The following is a 21,480-nucleotide window of genomic DNA, read 5'->3' as shown; positions in this document are numbered from 1 at the left end:
CGATCTCGCCAACACTGCACGCGAAATTTAATCTTCATCTTCCATCGTCGTGTTGACCTACCTTTTTCCTGGCGGACGCCTTGAATCATAGCATGGGTGAATGAGAAACGGACCCGACTTTCTTTCCTCGTACTCTTTGCACGTCGGGAAGAGAAGAACAGGCCGGACCGAGGCTGCTCAGACCTCTTGACCCCTCGCATCTCAAATGCTCACAGCGGAGAGCCGCATTGCTTGTCAGCTGGACATTTCACTGCCCATGAGACACGTCTAACAACGACTTGGCTGGGAATACCGTCTTCTGGTACCTGGACTGAGGATCCTCTGACTGATAAGTAGTGTGTGTCGAAAAGCCTCACGCCCACTCCTGCCCGCGTCCAAGTATGGCCTCCGCATCGCTCGTCCAAGCCCTCCGTGCCTCGAAACCCGCGTTCGGCGCGTGGATTACGATGCCGGGCGCGCTCCACGCTCGCACCGTCGCTGCCTCATCGCCTCACCTCTCCTGGATTACCCTCGATTGCGAGCATGGCATGATATCCCTCCTTCCCGGTGTCTCTGAGGCCATCCAGGCGGTGTCGAGTCTCGGAAGCTCCGCGCCAAGCGCGATCGTACGTGTGCCTGCCACTGGAGCGTGCGCAGACACTAGCACCAGTTGGCAAATCAAGCAGGCTCTCGACGCTGGCGCGCGTGGGATCATGGTTCCTATGGTGCGCTGCGACCTCATCTCCGACATATGCTCTGATTGATTAAGCGTTCCTGACATGAGGTGTCCACGTCTGCCCAAGCGCAAGCCGTTGTAGCAGCCGCTCGTTTTCCACCGAAGGGGATTCGCGGATTTGGAAGCCCTTTTACTGATTCGGTGTGGGGCATAACACCATCGGAATATCTCGCAACCGCCAATGATGGGATACTGGTTCTTGTACAAATCGAGACTCGCGATGCCATGACGAATTTGGATGGCATTCTTTCTGTAGATGGCCTCGGTATGCCCTTCGTGCTTCTTGTTGATGATTGACAGTATGACTTACTTTTCGTTGTAGATGGTGTTCTCATTGGCCCGTATGATCTGTCGCTCTCGCATGGATACCCACCGCCGTCTCCAGATCCGCATCCGGAAGTCGAGTTGATGATCCAAAAGATACGAGAGGGTGCACATGCCAAAGGCAAGAAATGGTCAGTAGCTCCGTGACCTGTTCCGGATGGCTTGCAAATTCAAGTGTCTTCATTCTCAGCGCCATGTTCTGCACTACGGGTTCTCAGGCAGCTAAACGCGCTGAGCAAGGCTTTGACATGGTATGTGCCGTGTAAGCCCCGTCTTCGTGACACGAAAGAGTAATCATTATATAATCACAGATCAACGTTATCTCAGATGCCTCCGCACTCACGCAAGGCTTGGCGCAGAATCTTGCAACAGCCGCGGGGCAGATTGCACCTCCGAAGTCTGTTGGATACTGATTGGTTTCTCCGCGATATTGTCCATGTTCTATCGTAAATTGAAATTGTCATCACTCGCTGCGTACTGGCTGGTCGTGCTATGTACTTACTCTGTGCAGGGAAGTCTCATGCCGAATAATACGTCCTCAGGAGATCCGGTGATTTGCAAAAAGCTAGATCGATAGCTTTTACGTATCTGCACCGTCTAACCGTGATCCTGACCAAGAAGACGAAGATGCGTCATCATTTCAACATTGGCTTCGATGTAGGTCTTATCGTGAACGGACATTTCCACGCAGCCGGCCTTTTCAGTTCAGTAACTTCCGTGAATCCCCCATTGTCTGATGTTACAAACGATTTTCTACCCATCGCTTCATGCCGATCAGTGTTGACTGCCGCGATGTTGGTAAAGGTCACCATGCTCACTGGGCCCATCTTCCCCCTCTCCTCGTGATCGAACATGTCGCTCCCAATCAAACTCAATTTATCTACGGTGAGTTGACGAAGCTTCCGACATGGGCATGTGTTTTGAGTCACATCCGACTACAGGAATACTGCATTTCCGCTGTATTGAAAAGATGGCGCCACTTTGGCTGCCGAAGGCATTCCTCCTGGATTGCAGACTGTATCATGGTGCCGCAGAAGATGGTGTCTTATCATCGCCGCCAGTACGCCCTGCAAATCTCAATCTGGTCATTCGTAAAGATGTTTCATTCGCTCCGAAGCGGCCTGACTAACACCATGAAGTTTCTCGTTCTTCGGACCTTATGTGTCTAGAAGCTCACAGAAATGACATTTGTGCTGCGTTCTCCCCTCCCCCCGTACCTTATGCCATTTCTCTCTCAGATGGCGGGTACAAATGGAGAGTCTGCCGTCAACGAAATAATGATTCACGGATCAGCCTGTACCTTGCAGTGTACTTATGCAGACTCCTTCAATGTATCTTCTCCCAGACTACAAGGTCATTCAGGTGCCGGATGAATGCCTCAACGTCTCAGAACATGCAACGGTGATATACCGGTGTGCTGAAAAGTAGACTCTTTATTGTCGTAAGAGGAGGAAAAAGCCGTCTAATTCCAATGAAATATCATGAGGCGCCTCTCCCGGAACTGAGCTACTGCTATCTACTAGGACGCGAAGGCAGAGGCGTCCATGAGGTATTCTCCTCCGAGCACATCCTTGAGGCGATATCGAGGGTTAACCATGTAAGCACCGATGTAGCCCACCGCAAAAGTCTCCCATGCATCCCTCACTTCTCCTTCGCCCAGAATGTCACGGATACGTTCAACAGTCGCGACGGTATCACTGATGACAGCCTGAAGTGTCTCAGGAACAGATTTTCTGGTTACAGATGCGCGCTTGTGGATGTAGGTATCCGTATCTCCGGCAAGTTCCTCCTTGTAGAAGGACAATATATCACTGCGAAGCGAGATGATCAGTATGCAGCCACATTGTCAGAATCACTTTTCAATGTGCGTAGCTTACTTCACGTAGTTCACATAAAGCATAACGTCCCTGAAGAGGAGAAACTCAGTACCGCAAAGATTTCGCGCTGTCATGCCAGAGACTTACGGGACGGCCTGCATGAACACTTTCGTGTCGGGGAACCGGAATTTCTCCCAGATGAAGCAAGCGTAGGCTTCCGTTGTGGTGCGCATACCCCGCTTATACTCTACAAAGCGGAAATCATCAGGCGATAACGGCAACCCGCTAAAGTCGTTCTCCAAAAGCGACGCGTTAATGTAGCGCAGCGCAGAAGCGTAGATCGTGTTGGCGGAGAAACCAGAATAATGATCCCACATGTGGCCCAGAATCTTAGTAAATTCTCCGAGCATGCCAGCGTTATGTTGGATGTCGCCGGTGCACATTTTGAGAAGGAATGTGCGGACGCCGAGCGCATTGAACACAGCTGGGTCATCGATGGCGATGATGAGCGTCGTGAACAGTGTGATCTGAACTTTGGTGTTGAGACTCGGGATGTTATTGTGAGCTGTCGCGGTGAGAATGATGGCAGTGACCAGATGAGGGCGAAGAAGATCGCCATTTTCCCAGAGTTGTACTGCTTCTTTGACTCTCGCTTCTAATACAGCGTCTCTCGTATATTCCGGAAACATGAAGTCGACCTTCTTGAGAAAATCAAGTATCACGGTCTGTGAGACCGTAGCGGCATTCTAACGTAGGAGCATTCAATACGGTAGAACATAGAAAAGATGAGCCAGTAACAGACCGGTGCGTTTATCTTAGACACATTCATGACTAGTGGCTTCAACGATCCGAAGGCAGCTTTTGATGTGTGCAAGCGAAGGAGCTCGGACGGCGGAAGCTTGCGCTGGAAGCTTTTATCGCTCAATTGAGTCGGGGTATGAGTAGATGAAGGTTAACGGAGAACAAGATAAAACAATAACAATCCAGTTCTGTAGTTAAGTATCATTGCGTCGTGTACCTCCAATTTCGCAGGCTCACCGCCTTGATCGCACCGTAGAATGCGGGCTTGCTACATTCATAGACGCTGCCATCAATGACCATACTACAAAAGGACGCAACGGCTGCCGGCTGGAGCTTAATTCCGACTTCATGTGAAACAGGGTTCTCTTCTCGAATTGGAGCACGGCCGCAAGTTCAAGGAGCACCCTTGATCATCGTATCACGGTGCAACGGTTGATATTCTATTCCTGAAAGAAAACCTCCGCAAGCATTCTTTCCGCACGCGTCTCCCAAATTTGACGTACTCGGCTGCTGCTCATACTGGACATCAGTAGCCATGTCCATGATGAGTGACACATACGCCTACAGTATTTGCTTCGCCGAGAGCCATCCACTGAACTAATATCGTAGAAGACAGTGACGCATTGACTCCTGCGGCATGTGCATCCGCTAGTGCAGTTCCGTTTTGATCGGAACATCCACAGACTACAGTCATGGGCGGCGGAATAGCCTCGATCGCGGGAGCTATGATTACGGCAAAGTATTCGAACGGGAGCTGCATCGATGGGAAGGGAACATCATTACCAAGCCATCTGTACTGCGTGAGTTCGGTGAGAGAATCAGAGAGCTTTCAGCGCTCTTAGTACAATTTTCATTGACACAAACTGCACCATGCCTGATCTTGTTAGTCTTGTCCGCTTAAAACATCAGTGACGATGTTGGATCCGAGAAGAAAAATGAGCGGAAAGATGAACCAGAGATACGTGCCGTCTTGTCATGCACGATTCTGTTGTTCATGCGATATTCTGCAAGAAAGGAGGGAATGTATATTAGTGTCAGCACAAGCGGGACATTTGATTGATGAAGGCCTCGTTCTGGACATCATAGGCATAGCTGCTCACGATGGAGCTAGACATTCATGTTTGAAATGTACGGGAACGACTCGCCAGTCGATGCAGCATGCGAGACTGGGTATGCAAGAGGCCCAGTGGCTACTACTAGATTAGCAGGGGATGTAAGACATCCTCGTGTATCTTTACGGTCGGCGGGTTATTGATATGACCATTGAAAATGGGAGTGGTCGGGTACACTCTCGTCACCTACAGCTACAGTCACAGCCTGTGTTTCGCGGTCAGCCTGGGGTTCGGATAGTCAGAGTGTACGCACCTCGTAACGAACGGGATCGTCCGCAGGATACCCTCTCGATATAAATAAGGAACCTGTGAGATGGAATAGTCAGTAGCAGTCTGACTTCTTCTAAACATACATATGCGACATCCCTGGAAGAAGAAATAGATCTTGCTGTGCTCAGAACAGGAAATACTAATATATGTATGTAATGAAAAGATTCTGAAACGTTGTTGATTATCGAGTTCCGCGGTTGCACTCAAGTCACCAAATCTTGTGGTCCGTATACACTTTGACAAACTTGACACATACGCAACACGGAAGCACTGTCTGACGGTAATGCTAGCTTCCTATGGATGCAAGGTAGATGCACTGCTAATGCGCTATGATGTATATAGACCATGACATACCACCGGGGGCCTCTCCAAGATAACGGGCTGCCGACACGGCGCGCCAGCCCCTCCGCAGCATGCGACGCTTGGATACAGTGGGCAACGTCAGTACATGACACGTATCCGTTCTCATCGGATGGAGCAGTTACCGGCGAATGGAGAGCGGAGGGTCTGCGACATTTCTGCGAGTCTGGTAGGTCTCTGCTGAGAGTCATGCTAGCCTGCATGGCAGTTGGTGCATCGCGTGGACTCCTGCGCTTGACCACGCCTTCCAATTCAGGAAGTACAACTTTACTAGTATGCGCTACCACGTTGCAGTACGAGAGTTTAGTTTCGGACCTCCAATCACCGAGTACAATATGCGCTATCGCTTTGCAGGACGAGCCTATTCTAGCGTCAGAGGCTCTGATAATTGAATACAATGTGCACTATCGCATCACAGGCACCGGGGGCATGAGCCCATGATTCCGCCGGGAACATTTTGGACACATTGTAATAACAGTCCAAATAATTACGCAATGTTTTCAGTGCATATATCTTGAAATCATTTTGAATGTTTTAAGATGTTTTAAGAATTAGCATTGTGGAACAATTTTGATAGCATTCATAAAGATGCAAGAATGAGACCCCAATGTTGCAGCTGACAGCATTCAAGCAATATTGCCATAACACTATAAATGTTTCTTCAGAGAAAATTTTAAATGATATCCATGAGGGGCCATGATGTCTTCAAGATGTTCCCATTGAGTTCACTGTGATTGCATAAATGGTATTGCTATATATAGCAATGTGCTAACCATATTAGGACATCTCTGATGCATCCAAGATGATTCCAGTCGGCACATGATGGAAAAGCATCTGGTACTCATTGCAATATCACATTGATCACATTTTTAATGTATCCTTATGATTCATTCAAAATGTTGCCAACATATTTTGTGAATGCTGGCCGGAGTAAAATTGTTGTCGCACCATGGTGTCTTTCTGAATAATGTCACAATTATTCCACAATGAACTCACTCGAAATAATTCAAATTATTTCATAATGTTTACATCAGTAACAGTAGAGTTACATTGTGACTGTTATCATGATGTGTTCAAAATGTTCCCGGCGGAATCATGGGCTCATGCCCCCGGTGAGGACAAGATTCTACCTCCGATAGTTCAGAGTATCGGAACGGTGCGCTATCGCATTGTCGGCACTAAGGCAAGATTCTAGCTCCAATAATTGAGTACAATGTGTCATAACGCATTACAGAACAAGATTCTAGCTTCAAGGGCTACAAAAGCCTCACCTTGCTCTAAGCTACACATCTCTGCCCTCTTCGCTGGTCGCTCATGACAACTGTATGTTTCTTATCGGTCATGCTATGAAAGAAGGATACGCTTATCGCACATTAATTAGGCGACTTCCTCGATGGCGGTGACCCTCAGTGCGGTACGCGTCGACGCTTCGTTCCATGATAGGTATTCATTCAATTTTCCAGAGGAGTGACTTACTCGAAGAATGGAGACACATCATGTCTCGCTTCCTGGATGTTAGTCCATACCATCAGCTATCAACGCTCCAACGTGACCCTGACCTGGAACATCGGGTCAAAGAGGCCACCCGAGGCTGGGACTTCGAAGAATCAATTCGCAAGCACATCGTGACGGGGCTCATCATAGTGATGACATCCTATAGACATATCACCGACATCGATATTCGTGTTGCTATCGTCCTGTTCGCCGCTCTCAATATCTATGTGGATGCCGAGCCGGGCGTCCTGGGCCATTGGAATCTTTCTCCTTTATGCGAGGCCTCTCGATAGGATCCATTCAACCTTACACCGGAGTGTCAGGAGCTGTAGCTCAATCCCTGGCGGTCATGTGGAAACATTTCCCGAGTTTTAGCGCCGGTATTATCCTTGTCTCCACCGTGCAATTCTTCAACGCCTGCATGCTTGAGCAGGAGACGAGGAGTGTGATGCTTCATAAGCGAGCCTTTCGATTTGTGGAATATCGTCGTGGACTGAGCGGAGAAGCGGAAGCTTTTGTCTGCTTCATTTGGCCCGTGGATCACTTTCCTGATCCTAAGACTTATCTTCGAGCGATGCCGTGAGTATCAAACATTCTCTCCATCAGACATTCCTTGTATTCAAATGAGAATTGAAGGGACGCAGTGCGCTATCTCAACATCACAAAGTGAGAAACGTTTACCGGGTCTTCCTCTTTACAGAAGCTTATATAAACAACGCAAATTTTGTCAGTGACATTCTTTCATTTTACAAGGAAGAACTGGCAGGAGAAACTGGTACCTATGTTCACGACCGCGCCTTCACTACGAGAAGCACCCTGCTTCAGACTATAAGTCAAGCAGTCAATGAAGCCATCGCTACGGCTGAGCGCATTCGCAAATTGCTTGGGAAGGGGGCGGCTAGGGACGCATGGGACAGCTTCGAGAGAGGTTATACTACATTCCACCTGCTCAGTCCGCGATATCGGCTTCAAGAGATACTGGGAGGGGAATACATGATAGACCTCGATACGTACGGTGGCCCTTTGTGCTAGACCTCGAATGCTGAACGCGACCGGTAGCAATCTAGAATTTCAATTGGTTCATAGACGAAGATGAATGGTCTGTCAGCACCTCGGCGTAGGGAATCGGTGACCACGAAGAAATGTGAGCGACGGCGAAAACGGGGATCCATGGATCGTTCGGTTGGCCATATGTTCCAAATTATACTTCAGCAGTGGACACTGGAGAAACAAAGGAACCGCTAGGCGCGAGTGGATAAGCTCCTGTCGGATAGGTCAGAAGTTAGAAATTAGTCCCGACTCGTAGAATGCTGCAACGCACCATGTTTACAATGAATACATGTCATTAGCAGCTGATCCCGCCAACAATGCCTCCCTGTAGCTTTTATAGAGTGATCTATTCACCGAGGGAATTAGGCTATTCGCACTCGCAACGAGCATCGGTTCAAGTTTCAGGTCGCAGACTGCCAGTGCTTAGCCATGAGATAAACCCAGGTATATGTGCGACACGCAATGTAACAGCGTGAGCATAAAGATTGCTTCTACCCAGAATTTCAGCTATTTGTGAGCAGAGGATAGTGGCAGTCTGTCTGACCGCGATCCACGAAGATTTTGGTGACGAGCGCGGCGGCGCTAATGGGCCGGGAAGAGCCCGGACTGAGCTTAAGTGGTAATTTTTGCGGAGACCTGCACGGGCGCTTCCCCGCTTGGCACCTTGAGTCCACCTACATAACGTCGCGCTGACTGCTACATTCAGCTCAAGGCTATGCGACATCTATCAATTCCACTGCACGTCATTTCACTTGGGTTTTCATCATGAACGGCTCCTGGCATCCCCTGCTGCACGATCTCTTTCTTGCAGTTGCGAAGCCTACTCTAGAGCAACTGTCGAAAATGAACAACGTCGAGGATTGCTCCTTCCGCAAGCATGAACATCATAGCTGCTTCTATTAAGATTCAAACATCAAGGAATGTAATACTGTCAGATAGTGATCATGAGTCGTGCGTCGCAGCGCAGCAACGACGGTATGTCGTTATCTTGTTTTGCCAATAGTCACCGCTAATGTGCCATGAGAATCCGTCTAGAGAGGCATGCTCACGTGGGATACAGCCAGTTGCCCATCGGCGTTGAATACCGAATGCAAAAGACGACAAACTGGGGAACTGGTCCGCCTTCCATCTTACTTGCGGGAACGGCGGATCGTCCTGTCTCGTCTGCTTGGGCTGCTCGCACCTTCGTCGACGGCCTGAGTAATCGACGCTTTACAGCAATTGTCTAAACATCTGCTATGCTGTAAAATTGATTTGGGACGTGCAACGGATTGGCTGCTGCTACCAATTCATCAACTTTGGGGTCTATGTCTCGGATAAGGTTCAGCCTTGCGGCGGCGGGATGCAGCTTTTGGCCTAGTGAATCTCCCTCTTGCTGTTTATGCTATAATGAACGTATGCTTCGTGCCAACTTAGCGTAACATTTTGCTCGGATATCGCGACTAGGAAATTATATCAAGGTACAAATGCGAGTTACAGTCAGAGCCGGCACTTCGAAAACGATCGCATAGCTTGTACGATGACTACTGCACCTGCTCCAGCTCGTAGGTCTCACAGCCCTCAGTCATACCCTGCTCGTCCTCCATGTTATCCTCGACATTCTCAAAAACAAGAGACGAGTGCTGGAGTTCAGCGCCGATGTTGCCAACCAGGCGAGAGGGAATGTCCGGCGTGTCCACGGCGCTGAGCGAAATCGTATTCAAGCCCACGCTGCCGAGGGACACCTGGCGTAGATTGAGGATGAGGCGTGATATCAGGATTGATGAGATTCTGATTGACTTGGTGAGCATGGATTGAGCTGGTTGGGTTATGACCGGTCGCTTACGGTAGCTGGAAAACTGTGACGTAGTTTGCGGGATTCTGCTTGAACGTTACCTTAGAGCAGCCATGCAGTTGTACGGGTAAACTCGCCTGTGAATTAACGTAGTGGAGTGTGATCACGATCTCGAGGACGTTGAGAAGCAAAAGGGCCCTGATGAACGGTGGAAGAACAGAGTCATGACAAGGCACTGTGACAAAGCCCGACATACATGAAGTAGAGCGTGCCTTGAATGGGCTGTTTGTAAGGCATCGCATGCACTCAAAGAACCACACATACTCACCGTCTCTCATCAGCACCGTGGCGATCGATCCTCTTAATCGTAACTTCCGCACTTCCATGGCGAGTCCGGCTGTTTTGAACCAAGTGACAAGGACCACGATCAGGTCGGATACAGCCGCGCAGATGCGATCGAAGATGACGACTGCAGGAATTGTGCGTGTCAGAGCAACAAGTCGTCGGTTTTCTTTAAACTCACGTCTATGCAAAGGAGGGTCAGTCCTAGGAGTGCCGACGTGGGAGAGGTGAACGTAGCACTTACTTCTTCTGTATCGCCACGGACTCGCGTTGATTACTGTTACAAACTGGATAGCGGCCTACGTAAGTGACGAACGAGTATGAATATCCTGTATTTGCAAACTGCCCAGAGGTGCTCAACAGACATGTGATGGCGGAGAACATATATGCTCACGATGTTGTCGCCTACTGGCGCTAGCCCCAGTAGCAAGACTAGCAATGCAGGGACGATCTGGTGTCCACTAATGGCATATGTACGGAACGCGGAAAAGCCTAACGATTTATCAATCAGTCTCTTCACGAGATTCGAGGTCAAACAATCTCTGACTTGCTGTCACAGCCTCAAGAACAATAATCGACACGTTCTCCAATACGTTGACAGCTTCACAGCTGCGGCAACCTATTGACTGCGCTGAACATGTGACGGTGCGGCCGTCGGAGCTCACCTCTGTGTGCGCGTAGATCGTGAGTGCTCGATTCACTCGCAGCACGACACGACATGACTCACCAGTGGAGTATGCCACCAGACGGGATTCAGTGCGAAACTAACGCCTTGTGCCATGAGCATATAACGGTTTAGGGCAAAGATGACCGTGACAGTGGTGAACCTGGCTCCCCAGATGACGCGAACCTCTTCAGAGAAAGTCACAATGTACTCAAAGAAGATGAGGGCTGAACATGTTCAGTCTGTAAGTCGAATTCGATCGCTTAGAATGGTCCGACCCGGGAGCGTACCAGTAGCTGCGAGAAAACAGTAGCTGCTGGCGTATCTGTGACAGTGGTTACAAACTCGTCAGCTGAACGTCTCAGAAAGTATCGTCGTCCTCACAATTCCTGTAACATGTCCGCTTCTTCCTGAGCTAATATGCTTGCAGCTGACGCGTTCGACATTGTAGAGGTATCGACGTCGGTGACAACGGTCAATGCAAAACAGAACAGTTCTCGGAGGGACTTCAAGGATGCCCATCGGTACGCGACTCGTCTTTATATAATGCCCGATTGACCGGACATGAATGCAGAGGGTAAGGTTTAGATGGGAGCTTACGGATAGCACAGGTATTGGACATTGCCGAAAAGACCATCTGTGTGGCCTTCAAACAGAACAGCCATATCAGATTTTATATGTCTGGATCTGTTCACTGGAGGCCACATTCCATGCGCCTGTCTCTACTTGATCAGATACTTATCAATGTCTTGAATACAAGGCACACATACTTACTATAAGCATGAGATCTTCGCATGCTCCTTGTTCTTTCATCCTGTTCCAGACGTGTCCTTAGAGCCATCACATGGAAGAATGTGACCAGGCGTTGTTCCATGACTTTACTCGCGCTGATACGTTTACAAGATTTCATGCATGATATCCGTCTGACCCGCTCAGCGACAATGCTGCGTGTATGATTCTGGTGACGGTGGTGGAAATGCGGACTCGGAAATTCGGAAACCCTTGGCCTTGTTGAAAGTCATATTGATACCATTTTAGCGCTCACGTCACGCAATGTTGTCACACGCTTAGCATCGGGACCACACCCAGCACGCCTCTCACACAGCCTGCATAGATTTATTTTTCCACGGGAAACCTGATGCAAAAATGGTGAAACTATCTTATGTCTGGATATGGAAATAGTTTGGAAATTGGACGGAGACAATTAAATTATGTTACGATTGTTTTACCGAAACGTATCAGCAATAGTGAAACTATTTCCCCAAAGGAAGATATTTCAGTCCAAAAATATGTGATACCGATGTTTCGGTGAAGGAATTGTAACATAATTCAATTGTCTCCGCCCGATTTCCAAACTATTTCCATATCCAGACTTAACATATTTTCACCATTTTTTCATCATGTTTCCCGTGGAAAAATAAATCTGTGCAGGCTGTGTCACTGTCACAACGGGCTCCTCGCCAATGTCACTAGGTGCCGGGTGTTGATCGCGGTGCTGGATGCCACGCGCGCAGAGGGCCATACCGCATCCCGCCTTAACCTCCCGGTAAGACTTCGTGTCCATGTCAGGCCTCGCCAACTTGGCCCATCCCTCCCGACCCACCCCACATCGCCACCGTCTCCATTGCGTCTGGTGTACACCTCAACATGACTCGGCCTTGCAAGTCGCCTGAGTCAGTGTGGTATTTCTCCATTTTTGTAGTTACATTCGCTGTCGCTGCCACCTCATCTTTTCAGTTGACACATGCGATTTGGGCCTTTCGCCTTCCATAGTGCACTGTGGCCCCTTATTGGGCATCCCCCGTGCGCGACATTTGTCGCCCCGTCCTTGTCGTCACTGCCCGCTCTTTGTTCTGCCCCAACGCCGCATGCCCTGCTCCCTTGGGGAGCCTTCTCCCCCCTTCCATTATGCATGTAACCTTTGCCCCACCTTTCTTGACGCCGGGACTGGCCGACCGCGATCTGTAAATCCAGTATGAGGTATACCTTGAAACAAAAGATATTGTCACACGCTTCGAAGCATCCTTGAATGCCTTCCATTACATGCAATAACTCTGATTCAAAGCGCGCTCTCCGCAATCTGCCCGCGCAATATGTTTCACCTGACTCAGGAACCGCTACTCGCATGATCTGCCCACACATTGCATATTGCGGGAGATGTGGTAACACCACAGGAACGCACGCTTACTGGAAGCCCCACGCATCGCGATTTGTCTTTGACTCTCATGGATGTCCGAGTCGCGCAATTGAAAGTCCTTGTGGATGCCACGAATCCATGCCGAGTAAGCCGCGAGCTTCTACTAGAATACATCGCCGGAAGGGACGTCTTTGTGTCCCCACGTGCAATTCCGACTGTGATTGGCGGCTCGTGCTCACAGAGCGCGTCAACTTCGGCGATCATGGGGCCGCCGCTACTCATACGATCATGGTCGAGGGCTTCCTCATCAATATCGCCACCAAGAATCTTGAGGACACTGAGGTAGCTGCCGCTGGTATGCCTAACTCTCCGCGGATGGCCAGAAGGGTATATCTCTAATCTCCTGCTTTGAGCTTGTATCGGTACTGACGATTCTGAGTTGACGGGGAGACACGTATCGGACTCTGTGTAGAAACAGCAGAGACGGGCTGTGCCTCAACGGCAGCCATAATTGTATTTTTTAGTACCGAGTCGGAGGGCGTCGTCCTATATTCAGTTTCCTACCCAGCCTGCTCAAGATCCCGGCGGAACGTCTGCCGCCATATTCTGCTGTTCAAGCGCCAGCCTGACCCTCCCGCTGACTGATATAATGGAACATCGAGTGAGTGATGTCGGTGTTTAATGTGATTGGCTGCTCATATGTATATGTCTGATTCAGCTATATCCTCGAGCATCTCTGTTGCGACGCAGCATGCCTAGAGTCTCAATAGTCATAGAGCTCACAGATTCCGCGCAGGATGGAGCGCAACGTTCCCTTCGCCTCCGACTACGCTGTCACCCGGTGAGTGACGTTTAGTTGAATATGTTAGATGAAGGAATCATGCTGATTACGCGTCCTCGAGCCTATACCTCGGAGGTACAACGCGAGCTAGTCTCTGAGCAATTATCCCAAATCTCCCGTTGCAATAAGAGCGACAGCCGCTCGTGCACTCGAAGAGCTTGTCTACTGGCCCCACGAACTATGGTAGCCGTTTTTCTCTCTGCATGTGCAAGTAGGCTAACAGAATGACAGGTACTACATCGCATCAGCACGCCATGGGCGAACATGTTTCCGAATTCCTCGGTGACCTTGTAGGCTTTGCATCTCTTGCGGCGATTATGGGCTTCTTCATGTGGGCCATCTACAGCTTGCTACGGTCTATGGATCGTGATAGGATGTGTCCTTGCCTTTCAAATACTTGTATCGATTATCGTTGAGTACGGCTTCAAGAAGGCCGTGGCATTCTTGCTTGTATTCGGCTCCTCCGCGTGGGCCCTTTACAACATGTATTTTACAGGATCGTTGTACGTTTAATCGTACTTCAGATCCTGAGTACGGGCTTTTTGACGTTTACAATGAAACCCACAGCAAAGATCGTGTATGCGTGCTGTACAATATCGCAGTGATTGGTTGAATTTCACAGCTAGCTCTCGACACTTCGCGGAGTCGTAAACCTGGCCGTCGGGAGTTGCCGACGGTTTTCGCATCCGCGAAGTTGCTCAGGCTGAAGATTTTATAAAGGCCTGTGACTAACGTGGTTCATGAAGCTTTGAGGCCTGACTCAGTCAAGGACGTTGTAAAGTTGTCCTAGAATCGCTCACGTTGACTTTTGCTCGATACCGATACAGCTGGTCAAACAAGTACACAATCTGACGTGACTGCACTGGCGTCCGCCGTCCATAGCAAACCAGTCCAGGTCGTCCAAAAAAAACGCCATGACGCACAGCTGAGGAGTTTCTTACTTCCGAACCGCATAAATACTGGACGCCCGCGCATGTTGGCGTCTCTGCAGTTGCTCCTAACATCGACTAGCCCGGCATACCCGCCATGCGCCCTCCTGGCCCAGAAACAGCGACTCGGACGATCTGCAAGAGCATCGCAAATGGGGAGTGCGAGCACGACGCAGGACCGTATGCCTATCAGCAACTGCAGAGTTGTCGATTCAGCCATACGATCATGGACACCGTGCGATTGCAGGATCTCGTCGTCTGTTATGTACAACAGTCCCGCGAGCTCCTGCTCGAGTACGTGGCTGGTCGAGAGGTGTTTGGTGTCGCTTCGTGCAACTCTCAGGGGTGGCGGCTCTCGCTGACCGAACGCACGCTCGGTGATGAGCGTCTGGGCGAATTCCCTACCACTCGTACCTTGGTCGCCCGGGATTTCTCGATCAACGTCGCCACCAAGAAACTGGAGGATGAGATTGTTGCAGCATGCATGTATCTGTTCACGGAGACGGAGACATCGGTCTGCCATCAACATCGTGTCATCGGTGTCGCGACGCACTGACACATGATATCGTCTAGCCCGATGAATACCAGACCATGTGCCGTGATAATAGGGATGGACTCTGTCCTCTTGGACCGACCTGCCCAAATGACTACACTCTCGTCGAGACGATGCGTGTGCAGCGTATCGTCGGCAATACTCACTACAAGGATCCTATCGTGTACCTGTCTATTCGGTACGCCGTCCATGGATTTTGGCAAGTTATGCTGCATACCAGGATCGACCATGAGTGCGATGCGTGGAACGCTCCACTCATGTTCGACACTCCGATCTTTGCCGTTTGCCGCCGAGAAGAGCCTTGACGAGGCACTGCGACGGATCGAGGAAGAAGTAGCATTGATGGATGCCTCTCACCATCATCATATTACAGTATGTCCCGACGCCTGAAGTGTTATGAGACGCTGCAAGAATGTCCCGCAGGAATTTGAGGCCGATTCCGAAGATTCGCTGAATTGTAAGGATCAGCATGAAGAGGACAACACTGAGCTGCCAGCACATGTCGGCGAGATGGGGGTGCGCCTGGGAAGTTTTGTATGAGAAGTGTATCCGCCGATGACCAGAGATAAATGACTCTTCAATATCCTCAAGATGTCGTGGACAATGCCAGAGCCAAGCAGAAAGACGCCGTCACTCAGAGCTCAAGTTTGAACGTAATAGTGTGTGCCAATCTTCAGATTTTAATGCGTGTGGTAACTATTCTTCAAATAGCCGGCCGCTGACAGCGCATCCACGGATGCTTCTATTATGAAAGACGGACATCCCGATGGTCAGATGCGAGACAAGCAGAAAGCTAAAGTTGTCAAGTCTGACAAGAGCTCTACCGTACGTTCTCTCCCATTTCCCTCTTTGAACGTTCGTCATGAAGTGGGACATGTGGCAATTTTGGGCCTATGCCTCCTGCTGGAGCTCATCGCACAGCCATGAGCCCATCACCGAAGCATCAGATCTTTTGCCTGCAATTTCCATTTCATATCATCAGATGGATTTGATCGTCGTTCTAGCAGTCTGCATCAGTGTCTGCGGGTTCCGATTCTTTCAGTTCAACAGACAAACAGCAGCGAAGAGCTCGCACGAAGGACACCATTAACGAGGGCGCGCACGCCGTTGTCATCAACGCAACCAGGACTGTCGATGGAATCAATATTCCCGGTTCTCCGAAGCTGACGGCCACGCCTGATGCATTGCACAGTGAGGCATCTGTCTTTACGACCCTCATGACGTCTATCTGGTTTCTACCCTGGTCCTAATTTGTTCGTACTCTATCCGCATCATTGCATATACACACAGACATATTTTCGTCTCCTCATCTGCTGTGCGCGTCGCTGAGACTGGTTCCAGTTCGCTCTTCGCTGTACCGTCTCGGCTCGTTCGCTTGTCTCTGGCCTTTCGTCACGATCTTCGATGAGCTGGAAGGATTGCAGCTGGATGCTCGTAGGGACACCAGCATGTATCGCTTGTAGTTTTGCTCGACCGGCTCGAATTGACGAATGTTGAGTATCGTATTCCGATATACTGTACTGCGGTACATCTTTACGAGAATGTCACGCCATTCCTGACTCTCGGAAAGCTGGGGTGCCTGAGGACACATCTAGGCCGATTTCGAATATAGAGCGCCGTTGAAATCGGCTTGCAACAAGAACAAATGGGGCTGAGCACGATGCATATCATCGCTTCTCAGGACGTCCTCTCAGCAACAGGCAACCAGGGGCACTTTTTGAATGGCAATCTGTGATTATCTGTACTGACACGAGCAGAAAAACCGCTGTAACCGGCAAAATCGAACCGTGAGATCTGCAAACCGCATGCACAGCAAAGCCGGCAACTCACGCGATGCCTATGATGGGTATGACAAGGATGATGGGCATGTTACACTAGGTCAAAATTCCCCCGGCAAGTCTAGGGACGTCTATAGCTACGACCAGGAAGCGGGCTGTAACGCGAATGGAGAGTCAAGGGATGCGACGATCATGACGAGAACCGACCGTGCTACGACGCGCTTCGCCCGACTTCAAAGAACTGTTCAGCCAGCTTGCCAACATCGCCGCCTAATGCTTTTGCCCTGTGTATAATCTCCTCAAGCAGCATCGCAGGAAGGCCCTCGGGCGTGCGGGAGTATATATCCAAGCCCGCAGGTGTAAAGGCGGTCTTCTCGAAGGAGGTAAGCGCCCACTCTGGCCTGCCAGAGGGGGAGTCCGCGGGGTGGGCTGTGGCGCTGCAGCCGAGAATATGCCAGCGAGAGGACGCGATGAGCAACCAGCCCTTGCCTCTCCATTTAAAGCAAGTCTCTGCGGCTCTCTCGGAGGATGCTGTGGTTCCTGCAGGCCTAGGCACAATTGAGGAGGGAAGAAGGGTATCTATGCCGACTATTCGGCTTCGCTTGGAGGTCGGGAGGTCATTCTTAGAGCGGTATTCGACGACGTCCTCAAATTGTACAGGCTGTCCGGCGGACGAGGACATGAGGGTATAAGAGATGGTAACGTCCTTCCAGGACTTCAGATTCCATGCACGATTAGCAAGCGCAGATACCGGAAAGCACTTGCATGTTCACCTTCCACATCGGCAGCGTTGAATGCGTCACATACCTATCGACCTTGACTGTCAAGCTATAACTGCACTGGTGTCAATTATGATTAGAATCACCATGTGCCCATGAAGTCCCCGAGCTCAAAGCCAGGCAACGCCTCATCAGAGTCAGGAGAGCGCAAATGGACAACAGAAGGAGGATCCTTGGAGTCGGACATGGGATGGATGCAGGCAGGCAGCAGCCTCTGGGCGGAGGAGACCCGAGCAAGTGTGCGCGGTGCAGCGAGCGCCACACACGCGCCAGAGCCACGTGGCTGCGGAACGGAAGCAGACAACTGCAGTTGGTGGATTGGACGCCACCGCTGTGAGCCAGCACACGGACAGCCCTCCACCATCACGCTCCCCACCAGCCCATATCCTCCCCTCCTCCCTCGCCATCCCTCTCTACACTGCCGCTCCTTTGCCCTGTGCGAGCATCTTTGCCTTATATCCACTGCATTGGTCATCGACACTGCCATATAACACACTGTCTTCCCAACGCTTGATGCCGTGTCTCGCTGTTCGCCTGTACCGCTAAACATGACATCGCGTCAAGTTGAGTCCAAGTCCCAGCTTCAGGCCGCGCAGAAGCTGCAGATGGCTGCATCTGCGGTGGCCATCGAGCAGAAGCAGCCCTTCTTCAGCCCTCAGCTCACGTCGTACTTCATTGCGGGCGGCCTCGCCGGCGCCGCATCGCGCACGATGGTCAGCCATCTCGAGCGTTTGAAGATTATCCAGTGAGTGTTGGCTCTGCGGCGGTGTGAACTCAGATACTGATTGGGTGGTACGCAATAGGCAGGTACAGCCGACCACCGCAGAGGGGCAGTACAAGGGCGTGTGGGCGAGCCTCGTGCTCATTTGTGACGTTCTAGCAAAGTTGAAGGAATCATTTAGCATCGCCGACTTATATGTCTAGCTCTAAGCTTTGAGCACGGTAGCAAGTATCTCATGCTCAGGGGAGAGCTGGGGAAAGTCGTTGAGAAGTACGTCGCCGATCTCGGCAATCAGCGATGCCAATACATTGCTGCTGGCATCGCCAGCGACCAACCAACTATCCAGTGCATCTTCACCTACTCGTCTTGCGTTCTGCATCCGGCCCTCGTCGTCGACGTCTGCACAAAAGTTCCACCCCGGCTTATAACACCCGCACGCTTGACGCCGAGGTGGTGTCCTCAGGCGCACAGTTGACGCCAAATACTAATAAGACTCCTGTCTTGTTACCTCCCTGGCATCTTCTTCGATACTCCTACCATGTCTCAGATCGCCGACGTCCCTGCTCCATTCTCGCCGTTGGTGAAATTGAACTTGCCCCCTCCTGATGAATACCGCAAGCGCAAGGTCGCGCTCATCTCCGGGTGAATTGTTCGCATGTCCGGAGGGCACGTTGGTGGTGCTGACGATTGCTGCGTACAGGTATTACCGGGCAAGATGGATCATACTTGTGAGTGTCAGCACTTTGTGATTGTCTGGAAAGTTGTACCTCGGGACTCGCGTGACATGCGTGAACGTTGCAGCTTATAAGCGCTACAGGACTGAGCTACTCCTGTCGAAGGGCTATGAGGTCCACGGCATCATCCGTCGCTCTTCAAGTTTCAACACGAGCCGTCTGCACCATCTCTACTCAGACCAACACGAGCGTACGTCCCCGCCCCTGTTAACTCCATATGCCGCTCAACTTCTCGCAGGGCCCAACAAGTTCAAGTTGCACTACGGCGACCTAAGCGACAGCACGAACCTCGTGTACATCATCGCACAAGTGCAGCCGACCGAGGTGTACAACCTCGGCGCGCAGTCGCACGTCAAGGTCTCGTTCGAGATGGCCGAGTACACGGGCAATGTCGATGGACTAGGCACGCTTCGCCTGCTCGACGCAATCCGGACGTGTGGGCTCGATAAGCACGTGCGCTTCTACCAGGCGTCGACGTCCGAGCTCTATGGCAAGGTCGTTGAGACACTCCAGAGCGAGACGACCCCCTTCTACCCGCGCAGCCCGTACGGCGTCGCGAAGCTGTACGCGTTCTGGATCACCGTCAATTACCGCGAAGCGTACGGAATGTATGCTTGCAACGGCATCCTCTTCAATCACGAGAGTCCGCGTCGGGGGCGGACGTTTGTCACGCGCAAGATCTCGCGCGCGGCTGCAGACATCTCGTTGGGCAAGCAGTCCTGCCTCTACCTCGGTAACATAGACGCGCAGCGTGACTGGGGACACGGTCAGGGCCCTTCCTAGCAAACTATATGCGCTTATATTCACACTTCCCACAGCTGCTGACTACGTGGAGGGGATGTGGCGAATGCTGCAGCAGGACGGCCCAGAGGACTTCGTCCTCGCCACAGGTGAGACGCATCGTGTCCGCGAGTTCGTCGAGAAGGCGTTCGGCCTGCTTGGCATGGAGATCAAGTAAGTGGTCACGATCCAATGACCGCCGTCCTTGGCTGACGTCTGCATGATAGATGGCGAGGCTCTGGGACAAACGAGGAAGGCATCGACGCTAAGACAGGCAAGGTGGTCGTCAAGGTCGACCCGGGGTATTTCCGTCCCGCTGAAGTCGAGTGCGTCTGCTTCTCTGTCTGTGTGGTGCGAGTTTCAAATTGGTATGACCTCCCTTCCCCTTAGCCTTCTGCTCGGAAACCCTGCAAAAGCCGAGCGCCTGCTCGGCTGGAAGCGCAAGGTCGACTTCGACTCGCTCGTGAAAGAGATGGTAGAGGCCGACCTGAAAGCGGCGAAGTCGCTCGTTGAGGATCAGAACTGAGCGGACGGCTGGGCGCGGTTCTTGCTTGGATACGGACTCAAAGAGCAAGCTCTAGATACCAAAGAAATGGTGTCGTATGTAGGGGATCTGCATACTAGTATCTATGTAATACCCATTTTCGCTAGTTGAACCCTGCATCCGTCCGCGACACGTAAGAGTCGCTTGGTAGTATCTAAGTTTGACCTCACGCGTTAAGGAGACATACGCCTGCCCGTCAACTGTCGAGTATCGACGCAAAAAGTCTTGACCTAGTGGCTTCATCTAGGCATCTTGGGACATGCGGCAACAGTACCGTCCATTGATTCATACAAGCATTACAAACAACATGCGAAGTATACAAAGGACCGTTAATTGAATCGAGAATGATTGGGAAACAAAGACGGCTGCATTTTGGAAGTCCTCGTACCAATTAATTCTGCGAGCTGTCTGCCAGCCTTGGTTGAATCTTCCCTCGACTTGCGCTCTGAATAATGTTTGACTTGTTTTCGTGGTTGTTGATCCTCCCCGTTCATCTGTTGTATTGATACCAGGGTATCTGAATCATTGCAGATAGAGCCAGTTGTCCTGCCGCTGTGGTCATGCTTTGTTGCCGAAGATAATAGCCCGGCTGAGGAGTAAACCACACTTCCGCAGCCTGACTACTCTCACTATGGAGCCCACACTCTGGTTTGATGATGGTGAGTAGTGAGACCCAGTGAAAATCCCGTATGGTCGGAGTGAGGCAAATTGAGACGAATTCGAGCATTGTAAGCGCCCCGTTCTATCCCACCTTGCACGACAAATACGGACTTTTTCACTGGTGCAAAACAGGTTTGATCGGGGCAGAGCTACACAGAATATATGCATGTAATTCGTCCCTTTCTCCCTTATTTCCCCTTTCGTTCGCTGCCTCCCCGGCCCCGCTTCTCCCGATAGCCCCATATCCACCCTGATGTCTCCCGTTCTCCCCCATCTCGCTCGGCTCACCCTTTCTCTGCCT

At 50.9% G+C, this 21,480-nt stretch overlaps 11 protein-coding genes across 11 annotated transcripts; 8 read left to right on the top strand and 3 right to left on the bottom strand.

Moving 5' to 3' along the window:
* Positions 1 to 6: 6 nt before the first annotated feature.
* On the top strand, positions 7 to 1,827 carry LAESUDRAFT_707835 (Phosphoenolpyruvate/pyruvate domain-containing protein). Its single transcript, XM_040906665.1, has 5 exons — positions 7 to 704; positions 764 to 980; positions 1,038 to 1,170; positions 1,230 to 1,290; positions 1,351 to 1,827. The coding sequence occupies exons 1-5, from the start codon at positions 381 to 383 to the stop codon at positions 1,450 to 1,452; spliced, it is 837 nt and encodes a 278-aa protein (XP_040758880.1). The 5' UTR covers positions 7 to 380; the 3' UTR covers positions 1,453 to 1,827.
* A 668-nt stretch (positions 1,828 to 2,495) lies between these two features.
* LAESUDRAFT_816056 (terpenoid synthase) lies at positions 2,496 to 3,685 on the bottom strand (the record flags this gene model as incomplete). The annotated part of the gene is made up of 4 exons (XM_040914745.1): positions 2,496 to 2,850; positions 2,917 to 2,946; positions 3,004 to 3,602; positions 3,659 to 3,685. The coding sequence occupies 4 exons, from the start codon at positions 3,683 to 3,685 to the stop codon at positions 2,559 to 2,561; spliced, it is 948 nt and encodes a 315-aa protein (XP_040758879.1). The 3' UTR covers positions 2,496 to 2,558.
* A 3,107-nt stretch (positions 3,686 to 6,792) lies between these two features.
* LAESUDRAFT_717661 (uncharacterized protein) lies at positions 6,793 to 7,186 on the top strand (the record flags this gene model as incomplete). Its single annotated transcript, XM_040907352.1, has 2 exons — positions 6,793 to 6,813; positions 6,863 to 7,186. The coding sequence occupies 2 exons, from the start codon at positions 6,793 to 6,795 to the stop codon at positions 7,184 to 7,186; spliced, it is 345 nt and encodes a 114-aa protein (XP_040758878.1).
* Positions 7,029 to 8,203, top strand: LAESUDRAFT_492097 (terpenoid synthase). Its single transcript, XM_040902667.1, has 4 exons — positions 7,029 to 7,472; positions 7,530 to 7,559; positions 7,625 to 7,903; positions 7,961 to 8,203. The coding sequence occupies exons 1-4, from the start codon at positions 7,168 to 7,170 to the stop codon at positions 7,977 to 7,979; spliced, it is 633 nt and encodes a 210-aa protein (XP_040758877.1). The 5' UTR covers positions 7,029 to 7,167; the 3' UTR covers positions 7,980 to 8,203.
* Positions 8,204 to 8,984: 781 nt separating this feature from the next.
* Positions 8,985 to 11,169, bottom strand: LAESUDRAFT_816054 (uncharacterized protein; the record flags this gene model as incomplete). The annotated part of the gene is made up of 12 exons (XM_040914744.1): positions 8,985 to 9,713; positions 9,769 to 9,915; positions 9,974 to 9,989; positions 10,046 to 10,186; positions 10,241 to 10,263; positions 10,304 to 10,401; positions 10,454 to 10,551; positions 10,607 to 10,726; positions 10,787 to 10,823; positions 10,877 to 10,950; positions 11,014 to 11,048; positions 11,108 to 11,169. 12 exons carry the CDS (start codon positions 11,167 to 11,169, stop codon positions 9,467 to 9,469), a joined length of 1,098 nt encoding a protein of 365 aa, XP_040758876.1. The 3' UTR covers positions 8,985 to 9,466.
* Positions 11,170 to 12,274: 1,105 nt separating this feature from the next.
* Positions 12,275 to 12,931, top strand: LAESUDRAFT_731495 (uncharacterized protein; the record flags this gene model as incomplete). The annotated part of the gene is made up of 2 exons (XM_040910057.1): positions 12,275 to 12,618; positions 12,771 to 12,931. A coding segment is annotated over one exon (204 nt), but the record flags the coding sequence as incomplete, so codon positions are not given.
* Positions 12,932 to 13,931: 1,000 nt separating this feature from the next.
* Positions 13,932 to 14,262, top strand: LAESUDRAFT_731494 (uncharacterized protein). The gene has a single exon (XM_040910056.1). The coding sequence runs from the start codon at positions 13,956 to 13,958 to the stop codon at positions 14,115 to 14,117; it is 162 nt and encodes a 53-aa protein (XP_040758874.1). The 5' UTR covers positions 13,932 to 13,955; the 3' UTR covers positions 14,118 to 14,262.
* A 465-nt stretch (positions 14,263 to 14,727) lies between these two features.
* LAESUDRAFT_816053 (uncharacterized protein) lies at positions 14,728 to 16,681 on the top strand (the record flags this gene model as incomplete). The annotated part of the gene is made up of 6 exons (XM_040914743.1): positions 14,728 to 15,144; positions 15,204 to 15,361; positions 15,417 to 15,555; positions 15,607 to 15,699; positions 15,895 to 16,008; positions 16,191 to 16,681. The coding sequence occupies 6 exons, from the start codon at positions 14,728 to 14,730 to the stop codon at positions 16,431 to 16,433; spliced, it is 1,164 nt and encodes a 387-aa protein (XP_040758873.1). The 3' UTR covers positions 16,434 to 16,681.
* A 191-nt stretch (positions 16,682 to 16,872) lies between these two features.
* Positions 16,873 to 17,835, bottom strand: LAESUDRAFT_731493 (uncharacterized protein). The gene is made up of 3 exons (XM_040910055.1): positions 17,735 to 17,835; positions 17,014 to 17,676; positions 16,873 to 16,948 (listed from the first exon to the last, which is right to left on the bottom strand). Exon 2 carries the CDS (start codon positions 17,641 to 17,643, stop codon positions 17,173 to 17,175), a length of 471 nt encoding a protein of 156 aa, XP_040758872.1. The 5' UTR covers positions 17,644 to 17,676; positions 17,735 to 17,835; the 3' UTR covers positions 16,873 to 16,948; positions 17,014 to 17,172.
* Positions 17,836 to 18,288: 453 nt separating this feature from the next.
* LAESUDRAFT_717658 (uncharacterized protein) lies at positions 18,289 to 18,664 on the top strand (the record flags this gene model as incomplete). Its single annotated transcript, XM_040907351.1, has 2 exons — positions 18,289 to 18,485; positions 18,544 to 18,664. The coding sequence occupies 2 exons, from the start codon at positions 18,289 to 18,291 to the stop codon at positions 18,662 to 18,664; spliced, it is 318 nt and encodes a 105-aa protein (XP_040758871.1).
* A 335-nt stretch (positions 18,665 to 18,999) lies between these two features.
* Positions 19,000 to 20,501, top strand: LAESUDRAFT_664498 (GDP-mannose 4,6-dehydratase; the record flags this gene model as incomplete). Its single annotated transcript, XM_040905128.1, has 8 exons — positions 19,000 to 19,103; positions 19,127 to 19,131; positions 19,162 to 19,189; positions 19,279 to 19,385; positions 19,434 to 19,961; positions 20,014 to 20,149; positions 20,203 to 20,301; positions 20,366 to 20,501. 8 exons carry the CDS (start codon positions 19,000 to 19,002, stop codon positions 20,499 to 20,501), a joined length of 1,143 nt encoding a protein of 380 aa, XP_040758870.1.
* Between the last annotated feature and the right edge of the window lie 979 nt (positions 20,502 to 21,480).

This window comes from Laetiporus sulphureus (genome assembly GCF_001632365.1).
Source record: "Laetiporus sulphureus 93-53 unplaced genomic scaffold LAESUscaffold_65, whole genome shotgun sequence".
NCBI classification, from domain to species: Eukaryota; Fungi; Basidiomycota; class Agaricomycetes; order Polyporales; family Laetiporaceae; genus Laetiporus; species Laetiporus sulphureus.
The sequence above is the reverse complement of the archived record's forward strand: the minus strand, read 5'-3'. Positions and strand labels throughout refer to the sequence as shown.

Coding starts and splice junctions, on each gene's coding strand:
- LAESUDRAFT_731494 (XM_040910056.1), top strand. CDS start 13,956: ATGGGCGAACATGTTTCCGAATTCCTCGGTGACCTTGTAGGCTTTGCA.
- LAESUDRAFT_492097 (XM_040902667.1), top strand. CDS start 7,168: ATGCGAGGCCTCTCGATAGGATCCATTCAACCTTACACCGGAGTGTCA. Junction 7,473..7,529: donor ACTTATCTTCGAGCGATGCC/GTGAGTATCAAA, acceptor TGAGAATTGAAG/GGACGCAGTGCGCTATCTCA. Junction 7,560..7,624: donor CGCTATCTCAACATCACAAA/GTGAGAAACGTT, acceptor AAATTTTGTCAG/TGACATTCTTTCATTTTACA.
- LAESUDRAFT_731493 (XM_040910055.1), bottom strand. CDS start 17,643: ATGTCCTCGTCCGCCGGACAGCCTGTACAATTTGAGGACGTCGTCGAA.
- LAESUDRAFT_707835 (XM_040906665.1), top strand. CDS start 381: ATGGCCTCCGCATCGCTCGTCCAAGCCCTCCGTGCCTCGAAACCCGCG. Junction 705..763: donor GTGGGATCATGGTTCCTATG/GTGCGCTGCGAC, acceptor TCCTGACATGAG/GTGTCCACGTCTGCCCAAGC. Junction 1,291..1,350: donor CTGAGCAAGGCTTTGACATG/GTATGTGCCGTG, acceptor ATATAATCACAG/ATCAACGTTATCTCAGATGC.